At 47.2% G+C, this 12738-nt stretch overlaps 1 protein-coding gene across 1 annotated transcript; it reads right to left on the reverse strand.

Moving 5' to 3' along the window:
- Positions 1-6030: 6030 nt before the first annotated feature.
- On the reverse strand, positions 6031-11950 carry Atp6v1g1 (ATPase H+ transporting V1 subunit G1). The gene is made up of 3 exons (XM_041632535.1): positions 11775-11950; positions 7696-7796; positions 6031-6311 (listed from the first exon to the last, which is right to left on the reverse strand). Exons 1-3 carry the CDS (start codon positions 11854-11856, stop codon positions 6138-6140), a joined length of 357 nt encoding a protein of 118 aa, XP_041488469.1. The 5' UTR covers positions 11857-11950; the 3' UTR covers positions 6031-6137.
- Positions 11951-12738: the final 788 nt, after the last annotated feature.

Consider the following 12738-nt stretch of genomic DNA (forward strand, 5'->3'; position numbering starts at 1 on the left):
GTAAGTCAATCAAACACAAACCCCAGCCAAAGACATCCTTACTCAGCAGCTACTCCATACTGCTGTTTGCAAGGGTCCAGCAGCCAATGAATTTTACATGAAGTAAAACAAGGAACTTCTCCCAGAATGGCAGAAGCTGGAATGTAGCAGCAGATGGGACTGGAGGGAGTGGCAGAACCACCGGGAGAGCACTTGAAAAGCAAAAGGTAAAACACTACATCTTGGTTTTTGGACTTGGCCTGCTGAAGACATCCATTGAGTTTCTAGCTGATGTTGGAAATGCTGCTTTAGACATTGCCATGGGGTGGTCACACAGCAGCTCAGGCTGGAAGTCCAAGAGTCACAGATTCAAATGCAGCATTGCCACTAATAAAGTTTCTAATTAACCTCTCTGAGCCTCTCTCCTCATTTACATAATAGAAGATAACTCTGCAGGAGCATTTATATCAGTACCCTGAATTACTATTAATCCTGATATACATGTACTAGTCGAACATTTACAAAAGTGTTTCTTATAGAAGATGCCACTGCCAGAGGCTCCATGATACCTCTTCCAACTCATGGAGGTGGCTTGACCTAATGAACTCCACTGCGAAATGACATGGGGTGGCAGCAGGCAGAGCACAGAACCACACAGCTGCTGTCCTTGTCAAGTGTGCTGAGAAACTGGGTCAAAACCTGAAGAAAAACTGCTGAGTTCCTGTCAGGAAAGACAACAATCCCCCCCTCCCCCCAGGCACAAGAGCTGCAGAATGCCAAGAGCCAGCGGCAGGTACTAGGGACAAATGGAGTGGAGCCACAGAATTCCTAGATGGCTGAGCAGAGGGTTCAACTAGTATGTGTGACTCTTTTCTTCCTTAAAAACCACAGAAGATGACAAGAAGCCCCTTTGTGGGCTCTGTGTAATCAGCCCAGCTTCTCTTCTGAAGTGATCTGCAGGTGTTGCAGACTGGTCAGAAGGCCGCCACTCTTCTCTTCTTCCAAGTAGAAAGAGGCGGAGGTGGGTGGGTTGCCCCCAGCAGTAAGCGTGTCATTACGTTCACACTTGATGCAGGAGCTAGTCAGCACCACTTGACATTATGAACCAGAGAAACCGTATATTCTCCCAAAGTCACCAGCCAAATCTTCCCATGAAGACTGTGCCCGGCTGCCTATCTGCACAGGGAGAAGACCAGAGCAAAGCTAGAGCTGCTTGGTGGTACACAAGCTTTGGTAGGAACTCAGGAGCCACTGAAGTGATGGGAGATAAATTGACGTGGAACAAATATCTTGGCCTCTGCCACATTGCTCCTAAGGGGGTGGGGGAATGAGAGGCATGCAACACTCATCAGAGCGCCAACCTTTGGAAGGAGAGCTTCAGTTGACTTCTGGTACCATTAATCATCTTGAGTGGAAACAGGCTGAACGTGCTCAGAAATGCATTGCCTCCCTGGCCTAGGGGCAGGTGAGTAGAGCTGCAGTGGAGCTGCTCTGACCTGGCTCTGTCCCTTCCTTGTTCTGCTACCTCTGACATCCTGCAAGCCTCTGGGCCTGGCTTTTCTCAGGCATGGAGGGCCACACCTCTAACCTGCAGGATCTAAAGGCCTCAGAACAGAATGAGTTGCTTGCAGTGATTAGGATATATGAGTGTAAATTACTTCTTCTCTCTTGAGTTTCCACCACTCCAAGTGAGTGGCCATTCAGGAAACTGTCAAGATTACCCACAAGGTTACACAACGTGACTTTAAGCTATTTTATGCCTTCTATAAGAGACTGTGAGGAAGGCTAAGCTATGGAATCAAACAGAATGTTCTCATGTTTATAACAAGTAATTGGGACATCCTTTCTAGGAAACTTGTGTAACCACTGATGAACAACATGGGTGGGGTGGGGATGGGGGTTGGAGAGGATGAACACAGAAAAGATACCAGAACAAGATACACAGAAAGCTCAGCAGAGACTAACGAGCTAAGGCAAAGATGCTTAAAGGCACTGAAAATCTTGGCTCTACCACATAAACCCTTGCCTGGTTCCTTAATGCCCATACCTAAAATCTGGTAAAAGTTGCCAAGCAGTCAATTGGTTAAGGACTAGAGAGACAGCCCAGCGGTTGAGAGAACTGGGGCTGGAGACAGCCCAGTGGTTAAGAGAACTGGGGCTGGAGACAGTCCAGCGGTTCAGAACACTGGGGCTGGAGACAGACAGCCCAGCGGTTCAGAACACTGGGGCTGGAGACAGACAGCCCAGAAGTTCAGAACACTGCGGCTGGAGACAGACAGCCCAGAAGTTCAGAGCACTGGGGCTGGAGACAGACAGCCCAGCGGTTCAGAGCACTGGCTGCTGCTCTTCCAGAGGACCAAGGCTTCATTCCCGGCACCTAAATGGCAGCTTAAAACTGCCGACAGCTCCAGTCCAGAGACTGACTCCCTCTTCTAGGCTTTGTGGGTACCCAGCACCAAATGTGGTGAACATATTTTTTAAATACTTTTTTAAAAACTTTAAAGTATTGGTTAATATATAAGCAAACATTCTTAATGCATAGGCTAACATGGAGAAACCAGTCATCATCGACTGATGTGGGATTCCTTCCCCTCAGTATGCTGTGAACACCACTGGTTAATAAAGAAGCTGCTTTGGGCCTATGGCAGGGCAGAATATAACCAGGCTGGTAGATAGAGAGTGGAGTCACGGAGATGCCATGTACCTGTCGAAGGAGACAACCGCCAGCTGCAAGCCAGAACCTTACCAGTAAATCACAAACCTCACGGTTAAATATAAAATAACAAAAATGTGTTCATTCAAGATATAAGAGCTAGCTAGACATAAGCCAGAGTCATTGGAAAAACAGTATTGTAGTTAATACAGTTTGTGTGTGATATTTCAGGTCTGGGCAGTTGGGAAACAAACAAGCAGTCTCTGTCTACAATCAACTGTACCAGACACATCTCACTGTCCATAGCTCCCTCATTCCTCAGTCCCCTGCAGATATGCTGGGTCGCTGAGAAACAGGTACAGGTGTTATCTAAGGCCTGAAGCTAAGAACTGGCTCTTGAGTCCCTCTCTCTTCTACCTCTGCAATGGTGCAGGCTGCGCTGAGGTGAAGGCACACAGTAGAACAGCCTCAACACCCACTCACCACATGTCCAACAGCTGCCCCCAAGAAACTCAGCTTGTATCAAACTTTTAAGAAGTAGGTCTCTGTTGTATTTCAGAAACAGGAAACATTTGCTGAGCACCTAGAATGGTCCAGGCACCATATGTAGTGCTTTGATGTATTTTTAATAATTCTTTTCTTGTTACCGTAGAACAACAGTTCTGAGCTGGGGATAATTCTGGCACCCAGGAGTTATGGCAATGTCCAGACACATTTTTGCTTATCACTATTGAGGGAGAATTAGATCATCTAGTGCGTGGAGACCAGGACATGGCTAAACACCCCTCTAATATAAAATAGTTACACCAACCCAAGGAAAACTCCTCCCGTTGAAGCCAAATCAGGTGTCTCTTCAAAAGTCAGTGTTTCTTTTTCCAGATTTACATACACATTCTGTGTCTATACATACACACCCATATTTCATTATTTTTATGCTCAAATGGGAACAAATCCCACACAACGCTGTGTGAATCTCAGGTTCACTCTGCACCAGAGCCCACACACCAACAGGTCTGTAGGGCTGAGAGCCTTTCAGGTGTTCGTTCCTACAGTGCACTGCAGCACAAGCCCTTTCCCTTTTACATTCCTAAAGCTGGAGCTTTCGAGCAAGCTCACTTCTGGCCCCACCCTTGATTCAACCTGCCTGGGAGAAACCAAGCACCTCCAAATGCCTGGGAACATCAATCCGGATTGAGGACTAGAGGAAATCCCACTTCCTTGACATCAAAACCTCTAGAAACCTCAGGAATACCACTACGCCCAAAATACCATCTGTCACCTTGCTCTACTCCTTTCCTCACGAGCACTGAAACATCCCAAACCATGCTCCATTAACCGTATCATCTCTCTCCACAGCCGTTCTTCAAAGCACTTAGGTGGCTCCCCGCCCCCTGAAATCACCAAACCCTCGCCTGCTCATGTTCACCTGTGCCTCTTGCCTGACCACTGATTCCACTCCTCTTTTGAAATGTTACATTCTGTTGGATTCTGTGCCATCAACCCTGAGCTGCTTGGCTTGTAGTGCAATTCTAGTAATACAGGATAAACATACTGGGCAGCAAGGTTAAGAGTGTAAAGGCTGAGTTTAGAGTAATCAGCACTGGGAAGGCAGAGTCAAGAGTCTACATAACAAGTTCTAGGCCATCCAAGGGTGCACAGTGAGATGCTATAAGAGAAAAAAAAAAATACCAAGGCTGAGAATGTAGCTCAGTGTTACGAGTACTTATCCAGTGTTCCCCAGTACCACAGCACACAGGTCTAAACCAGTGAGGACCAATGTTGTTGATGTTCCTCCAGTATCAGAGAAGCAAAGGTGGCAGCAGGTAGAAGTTAGAAACCTTCACACTTAGCAGATGGAGACTGAAGTCTTAAAATTAAACAATTAAAAAGGAGAGAAATCATGACTGCACAGATAGAATAAAAGTCCAAACAAGCAATAAGATGACGAAGAGATGGGATGGAGAAAACAGTGTGGGTGGTCAAGTTCGGAAATGGTAATGGTCTCACTAAAGAAATGCAGAAGACCAAGAACCAACCCTTGGGCAAAGACAGAGAAGCAAATCATGCCCTGTGAAGCTGCAAGATAAGAAAGTGGTGCAAGCAGGAGAGACTGACACCTCAATCAAGCAGCCCACTCTCTCCATCTGCACAGCTGAGCCAGACAACAGAACAGCACCAAGAGCTCCAGGGCAGTGGCAAGCCTCAGGAAAACTGAGGCAGTAAACCCGGGGCCTTCAACTAGTTAAAACACACACACACCAGAATAGTGACCAGAAGTGGCCTATGAGCAAACCCAGAGGCACAGAAAACTATGTGCTTACTAGCTCAGACTGCTGCATGAAGAGGAAGCCCCTGACGTCTTTTGACTGTTTTACCCACCACAAATTACTCTACAACCAAGGAAAGACTGTTAGCCTCAAGAGGGCCACCAGGCGAGTCAAGTTAGCCACACTCACTCTGCTCACCAGAAAGGCACGCTCATTTGACAAAGGCTGGCTAACACAAGGCCCTCTAGAGCAGCGGCTCTCACCCTTCCTGATGCTGCGGCCCTTTAATACAGTTCCTTGTGTTGTGGTGACCCCAACCATGAAATTATTTTCATTGCTACTTCGTAACTATAATCATGCTACTGTTACAAATCTTAATGTAGGTATCTGATATGCAGGATATCTGACACGCAACACTGTGAAAGGGCCATGACACCCAAAGGTGGTTCTCAACCACTGCTCTAGACAAAAGGCAAACTACAAGCTCTTCAGTTGCTTGCTGCTTTTTAAAACAGAGGATCAAAGCACAAGCAATTTCCTTCTGAATAAAATGAACATGAGTATTTACTAGTAAGGTATACAAATCCAACACATGTTGAGACTAAATGAAATTCTATTCAACATCCAGTCAAGATGCACTTTGCATTATCAAAAAGAGGAGCCAGAGGGATGAAAGGCAAGACAGTTTTACTTTTAAATGATTACAAGCAAACCAAGTAACACATACAACATTCTTGAGTCCTAGCATCTAGTAATTTGGGTTAAGCTACACTAACAGCAACCTGAAGAAGCTATTCATTGTCCTAAATCAGCCAGAATGGACTGCTGTAAGGCTGGCTGCCGCTTCCCAGGAGTTACAAATGCTATTTACTACTTTTTCATAGAGAACGCCCCTGACCTTTAAGAAAGTAGAAGGGAACAATTTACTCCCTTTCTTTCTTCAAAGAATTGATTTTTTTCTACTAGACTAATAAAAGATAAATCAACAGTTATACCTGCTGCTTGCACTAACACACAGGAAACGTATATTCCTTAAAGACACACATAAAAAGATGAAACTTCAGCTACTTACTAAGTGGTACAAAAAGCTAGATTTGATACTCTCAAAAAGTGAAGGGAGCTACAACAGCATAGAGAAATAATTTAATGCCTTCCAGAACAGAACTCAGCTCTAAGGAGATGTTCCTGTTCTGTGAGGGCATCTCCCATGCCAACCACAGAGCAGGAGTCTCCACCGCTTATCCGTTTATGCGGTAATTTTCATGGATTTCTGGCCGGATGTCACACACAAAGGCCAAGAGGTTATCAAGGACTTCATCCCGGTTTTGCTGGAAGTACTTCTGGAGGACGGTCATCTTCTCCTGGGTCTCCTTCTCCACCTCACTGCTACAACTGCCGTGGGACCCCAGTGCCTGCAGTGGAGGAGATGGGATACAAGGGGACATCAGGAAGATTCTGTGCTTGAGCCACTTAACAAGCAACCTCCTGGCTTATGGGAAAGCCCCAGCTCCTTAACAAGAAGGCAATATTTCAATGGCAGGAAAAACAACCCATGAGCAAAGCTAGGTGACAAACCAGGCCCTCCAGCAGAGCTCACTGCTACCCACACCAGTGTTCCAAGGTCTAGTACACAGCTTCAGTAAAGACTGGAACCAACCTAAAGAGTCGACAACTACGGCACCACCCACAGTGTGCACTTGTGAGCTGAGAGCACAAGAAGAAAGCCAGAGCACACACAGAGGAAGGGATTCACACAGTTCAGTGCACACACGAACCTCGACAACTGAAACTGATTACACTAGAAATGCCCAGTGTTTTATAACCTCACTGACAGTATCCCACAAGCAAGTGTGGTGCATGTGGACACAAGATGGCTGCTCTGACAGAGAATTTAGCGTGCGGTGTAACAATTTATAGTACCAATCTGCCAAGAAGAACAGTGCACACTTAATGCTCTTTGTGACTGCCCAGTGCAAAGAAAATGGAAGCCTGTGTTACTTAATGTTAAGAAGTAGGTACAGGTGCTCATGATAACTGGACCTTGGCCTGGGTAAGTATAGGCCTAAAACCATTGGAGAGCACCACGCAGGGCTTGAGAATGAAGCACAGAAATGAAGACAGGAATGAGAAGAGCTCAGAGCAGTCAACCCACACCTGGAAGAGGGTAAACTCAATCTTTCACCTGGGTTTTTAACTAAGTCAATGAACTGCTAACCACTGTTAACTGCATGGAACATCACCAGCTCTATTCCCCTCCCCCTTCTACAAATTCATCTGCATTCTTTGTTCCCCCCAAGATCTCTCAGTGCATCATCTTATGCATCACTGTTGCCTACCACAGTGATAAACTCTGCTCTTTACTGAGGTGCAGGTTTCATTTTGTTCACATTTAGATGTCACAGCAGTCTTCAGAGCTGTAGGTTTGTAGGACTTAATGTAAGCTAAACTCTATGAAGGCAGGGTCAGAGCCTACCAGTTTCTGTCTTTTCCTAAAAGATTGATAAACAACAAAATAAAGAAGACTAGACTCTGATACAGTAAATAAAAGTAACCATCTCAAGAGACAAGCTGAGTATCAAACAAACCACATAATAAACAGGGGTGTGGATAGGGGGTAGGGTCCTGGTAGCAGAGAACGTTACAGCAGGCAAGGCCAAGGATGCAATCCCAATCCCTGGTACCATCAAAACCAGAGAAACCAACCCCCTCAAAACTGCATTCGTCTCCAGGCTATGCAGAGTATTTTCAGATCTACACAAGAAAGTAAGGCAATAATGAAAAGAAACAGAGGCCCACCGCAGCTTCCTTGGCCTTGAACTCCTTCTCCCTCTGCAGGCGATACTGTTCAATCTCAGCCTGGGCTTCTTCTTTGGCCTGCTTCAGCCTCCGGTTCTTTCCTGGTTTTAAAGAGAAAGACATCAGGAAGTATTTCAAAGCAGAACAGCAAGTAGATGCTGCTGCTGAATCTTAACATGATGAAAATAATTAATGTTAGGCAGTGGGGATGTGCACCGTTAATCCCAGCACTCACACTCAGAAGGCACAGGCAGGTGGATCTCTGTGAGTTCAAGGCCAGGCTGGTCTACAAAGCAAGTTCCAGGACAGCCAGGGCTATTACATAGAGAAACCCTGTCTCAAAATAGATAGATAGACAGACAGACAGACAGACAGAGAGAGAGAGAGAGAGAGAGAGAGAGAGATGATACAAAGATAAGCAAGCAAGCGATAATAATAATAAAAACACCCGAGAGACAGACAGGAAAGAGAGAATACAGATCTAAATTACAACGTAGGATCTGCCTCCAGCCTGTAAGTGGAGACAGCAAAGGAACGCCCTTTAGAGTTGTGAGCAGTGCAAGAATACCTCAGTTCAATACCCAGAACGGCACACACACTCCAAAGGGAACCTGTGAAAACGAAGACATGCTGTGGAATGTCAGCACAGTCTCTCAGTCTCAACTATTAACAATCTGGTAACATAAGATGGGTGACAGCCGTCTGGGGAGCTCTTCCTCATCCCAAATAACCAACAGCTAGCTGTGTCACTGCTATAACTGCAGGTCTTAGGAGTCTGCTGGAAACTAACGCACTCAGGGAACATCACCTAAATGTAGTTATGGAAAGAGGTGACGTAATATTGGAAACAGGCACCAGGGCTGTAGAGAATGCTAAGTGCACACACACACACAACTGGGAGGGAAGAGAAGCAGGGGACTGGGGAGAATGCTAAGTGCTATGTCAGAGCGTGTGGGCGCGCACACACATACACAGCTGGGAGGGAAGAGAAGCAGGGGTTCGGGTCTCTGGAAGACAGCAGCTTAACATGGATTTGTAAAGTCTCCAAGTTGTCAGAATATAAGTTCAGCCAAGAGTCAACAGTCAACTCTGAGAGAAAGAGAGAGAGAGAGAGAGAGAGAGAGAGGGAGAGGGAGAGGGAGACGGAGACGGAGAGGGAGACGGAGAGGGAGACGGAGAGGGAGACGGAGACAGAGACAGAGACAGACAGACAGATCTGTGTAGCCTTGAATGTCCTGAAATTCACTATTCACAGACCAGGTGGGCCTCTGTCTCCCATGTACTAGAACTACAGGTGTATGCCACTGTGCCAAGTTTCACCAACAGAGAGTTCTAGATTAGCTTAAATGGGTTAAGTAATTATAGCAAAAGACAGCATGCGTCTTTATAAAAATCAAGCGTATCTTTATAAAAATCAAGACATGACTGTATTATTAATTGTCTAAGGCGCACTCTACCCAAGTGGACAAAAGAAAGTGAACTGACTTCACCCAGATTAGGAGAATTCTGGACCTCTAATGATGACTGTAACATCAGTACTGTCTGACAAGTCTGAAACAGTTTCCCTACACTCCCTGAGGATTATTTCTGCAACTCTACAGTTGAACACTTCAGCTCTCTTCTCCTGTTCTCCCCCATCAGCTACATGGGCTACATTTAAAGCTGAAGACCTTTCCCAAACCAAGACTCTATCAAAGACATCCATGGCCCAACCATTATGCAGAAACTGCAAGATAATTTCATAACTCATCATTTCCAACTTCCACAGCTCCCTGAACCAGTCACTAAGACAAGACAACCACTGCCTTTTGGCAAACACCTTCAAAGTTGTATTGACAGACTTCTGAAAAATCAATACCAGTAGATCACACAGATATACATTCCATTGGACCAATAAGCCTACACACTAAGCAAGTTCACCACACTTCAATTCCCAGAGGTCCCCCCACCTCTGCTTTTGGGTTTTCATAGCCTGTGTTGGCCCCCAAGTTGGGGGTCCTCCTGTTTGGGATCAGCCTCCCTTACAGTTAGGATCATCGACCCCAAAGATTTCTTTTAAATCATGTCCTTCTCAGACCTTCTAAATGGGAACCAGGGTTTTTGTTTCACACCAATGAAATAAATCATGGAACACTTTTATTCTCAAAGTCCCAAAGTAATGATCTCATGAGAAACATAGGCTTGATTATTTTACACCATACACCGTTCCTTCCCAGCTCTGAGTCAAATGTGCTCACAAATCAAGAAGGGACAGTTTTCAAATTTTAGCTCTTTTCAACACCTCTCTTCCCAGTATTGACAGTCTTATAATGTGAGTTAACTGTAAGCTAAGCCCTTTAAAACAAACTCCTCCAGCAAATAACAGCTAGCTGACCCACACGAGCTCCTGCAGCAGAGAAAGGTTGAAAACCTACAAGTCAGTCCTTCCCACCAGTTCAAGTATCTGTTCTTGCGCCTCCTCCAAAAGGTCTCACATGCTTCCCCACAGGTCTCACATGCTTCCCCACACACCTGCTGTGGCCCCTGAGTCATCTCTGGACTAACTGACAAGTCACTCTGGAAATTCTGGATCAAGAATATGGCGACAGACTTGCCAGTCCCCCGAAAAGGCTACACACCATCCCCTGCACTCACAGAAAACTTCTTCCAGGAAATAAAGAGCACAACTCCTACCAGAGCCACACCTCAAGTCTACTTGGGGGTGGGCGTGGAGACACATGCCTTTCATGCCAGCACTGGGAGTAGACAGGCAGAGCTCTGAGAGCCCGCCTCAAAACACACACACACACACACACACACACACACATAAATGTGTACAAGTTTTATACTAAGAAAACTTCATTGTATGAGAAAGACCACTAAAACCCATACTGTTTTCTAGGGTGTGTTCAAATGAGTCATGTTTTTTCCACCTATAAATAGGAGTAAGTATATTGCCTGCTTACCTTGGAAAACTGATAGATAAAGTAAGAAACACAGTCTCCAGTTTCCAAAAGTTTAGTCTAGAGACAGGGCCAGGCAAACCAAAAATTTACTGTAATACTATGTCAAAAATAAGAACGGGGGGAGGGACTTCCAACCTTGTCTGAGGGCAGGAGAGGCTGCCCAGGAACAGCTGCCTACATTCTGAGATCCAAAAGACTGGCCGTTTGGGTACGGGACACACACACACACACACACGGAGAAAGGTACTTCCAATCAGAGGGAACAATGTGCAAAGGCATGCAGGAACCCAAATGAAGCTGCCGTGAAGGCTCCCAGTGATTCAGTACGGCTGGAAGAGAACGCCGCATGGAAGAACACAAACGCCTGATTGAACGAAGCGCTTCCTTTAATTCGTTATGAAATACCAGCTCCAATCTGCGGGCGCTATGGCACTGCCTGGAAGGAAGGGTAGTGGGGAAGTTATATGCACAGTCTAAGCAGGTGTGGAAACACTGGTTGCAGAATACGACTGGCCCCTTCCACTCCTCACACCAGTTAGACAGGTGTGGTAAAATGACTTTTCTGACCGCCTTGCCCCTCTCAACACTGGCCTTTCACTACCTACACACATCTGTTTAGTTGGTATGTGCTCCTCCACTGGAACATGAGATAGCCTGTGATGAAGAACGGGGCACTCCTCTAGCCTAGTTCAGGGGGACAACAAAAAAAAAAAGAGAGAGAGAAATGAACGAGTTAGACAGCTACATGAACTCGGGTGGTTGAACTAAGATGCCGAAGCAAGAGATGGAATGGGGTCCGGACAGAGAGGCTTGGCAAAGAGCTTAAAATGACAGGGGAGAGCCCAGGATGATTTAGGTTCTCAGACTCGACCACTGTGGCGGTGGCTCCCGCGACTGGGCCGAATCCTGGAGCAGACATTAGGTGGATGCAGTGGTTTCGGTGGGTGGCCCGCTACGCGCCCTCCACCCGGAGAAGGGGACTAACCCACCACCGTCTCCACGGGCAGCGTGTGTCCCGCCTGGCGACTTCCAGGCGCCGCCTGGCCACCTTCTGGCCCGGACACTGTCCCGGGCCTCCGCCCGCGGCCTAACCTCCGTCCCCCGCCCGGGATCCCGCCCCACCCCGGAGCTCACGCTTGCGGGCCTCGGACACCTTCTCGGCCGCCCGCTTCTCGGCCTGCAGCAGCTGCTGGATGCCTTGCGACTGACTCGCCATCGTTGCGGGGACCCTCGGCAGAAAGAACCGCCTAAATCAACGGCTACAACACACTAAGGAGGCCCTTGGGTCAGCTGACCAGCCGCCCACGATCTGCGCCTGCGCAAAGCGCCGAAGCCCCGCCCCGCGCCGGCGCCGCGGCTGACCGCCTAGGCGTCCTGGGTCTCCCTGGAGGTGGGGCAGGGCTGAGCAAGGCGGAACCAGATTGCTGAGCAGTTCACTGAGCCTGCGCAGTGAAAGGGGGGTGGGGAGGGCAGCTGCTGCTTTTCCCTTCTATGTCTGTTAATGGCTGGTTTTGTTGTTGTTGTTGTTGTTTGCCTGGTACTGCCCCTGCCACGTGGTTATTTCCTTTCTCTTCAGCTAGACTCCTCACCTTTCTAGAACTTCTTCAGAATTTAGAACCTATTAGTAAGCAGTGCTGGCAATAGGGGTACAACCTGCAAACCCAGCGCATCCATACTCAGGATGCTAAGGCAGCAAGGATTCAGGTCAAGGCCTGACTATATTACATAGTGAGGCCATGTTTTGAATAAAAAAAGAAAGAAAGAGAGGTGCGGAGGAGAAGGAGGGAGAGGGGAAGGGAGAGAGGGAGGGAAGGAGGGAAGGAAAAAAAGTGGTGGGTGTTAATCCCAGACTCCAGTGGAGGGGGATCTGTTTCAAGGCCAGCCTGCTGTGCTGAGCAAGTTGGGGGGGGGGGGGGAGGAAGGAAGGAAGGAAGGGGAAAAAAGGAAAATTTCTGCTAATTTCTACTCAGACCTCTCTGCCCCCTTAGTGCTGGAAGAGAGGGAGGGAGGGAGGAAAGGAAGGAAGGAAGGAGGGAACAACAGTTAGGAAACTTCCTGGGAGTTCTTGGGTGAAGTTTGAAGCTCCAGGTTCCAACTC

The sequence above is a fragment of the Microtus oregoni genome, unplaced genomic scaffold (genome assembly GCF_018167655.1).
Source record: "Microtus oregoni isolate MIOR12 unplaced genomic scaffold, Mior012 000041F_ref0000270, whole genome shotgun sequence".
Lineage (NCBI taxonomy): Eukaryota > Metazoa > Chordata > Mammalia > Rodentia > Cricetidae > Microtus > Microtus oregoni.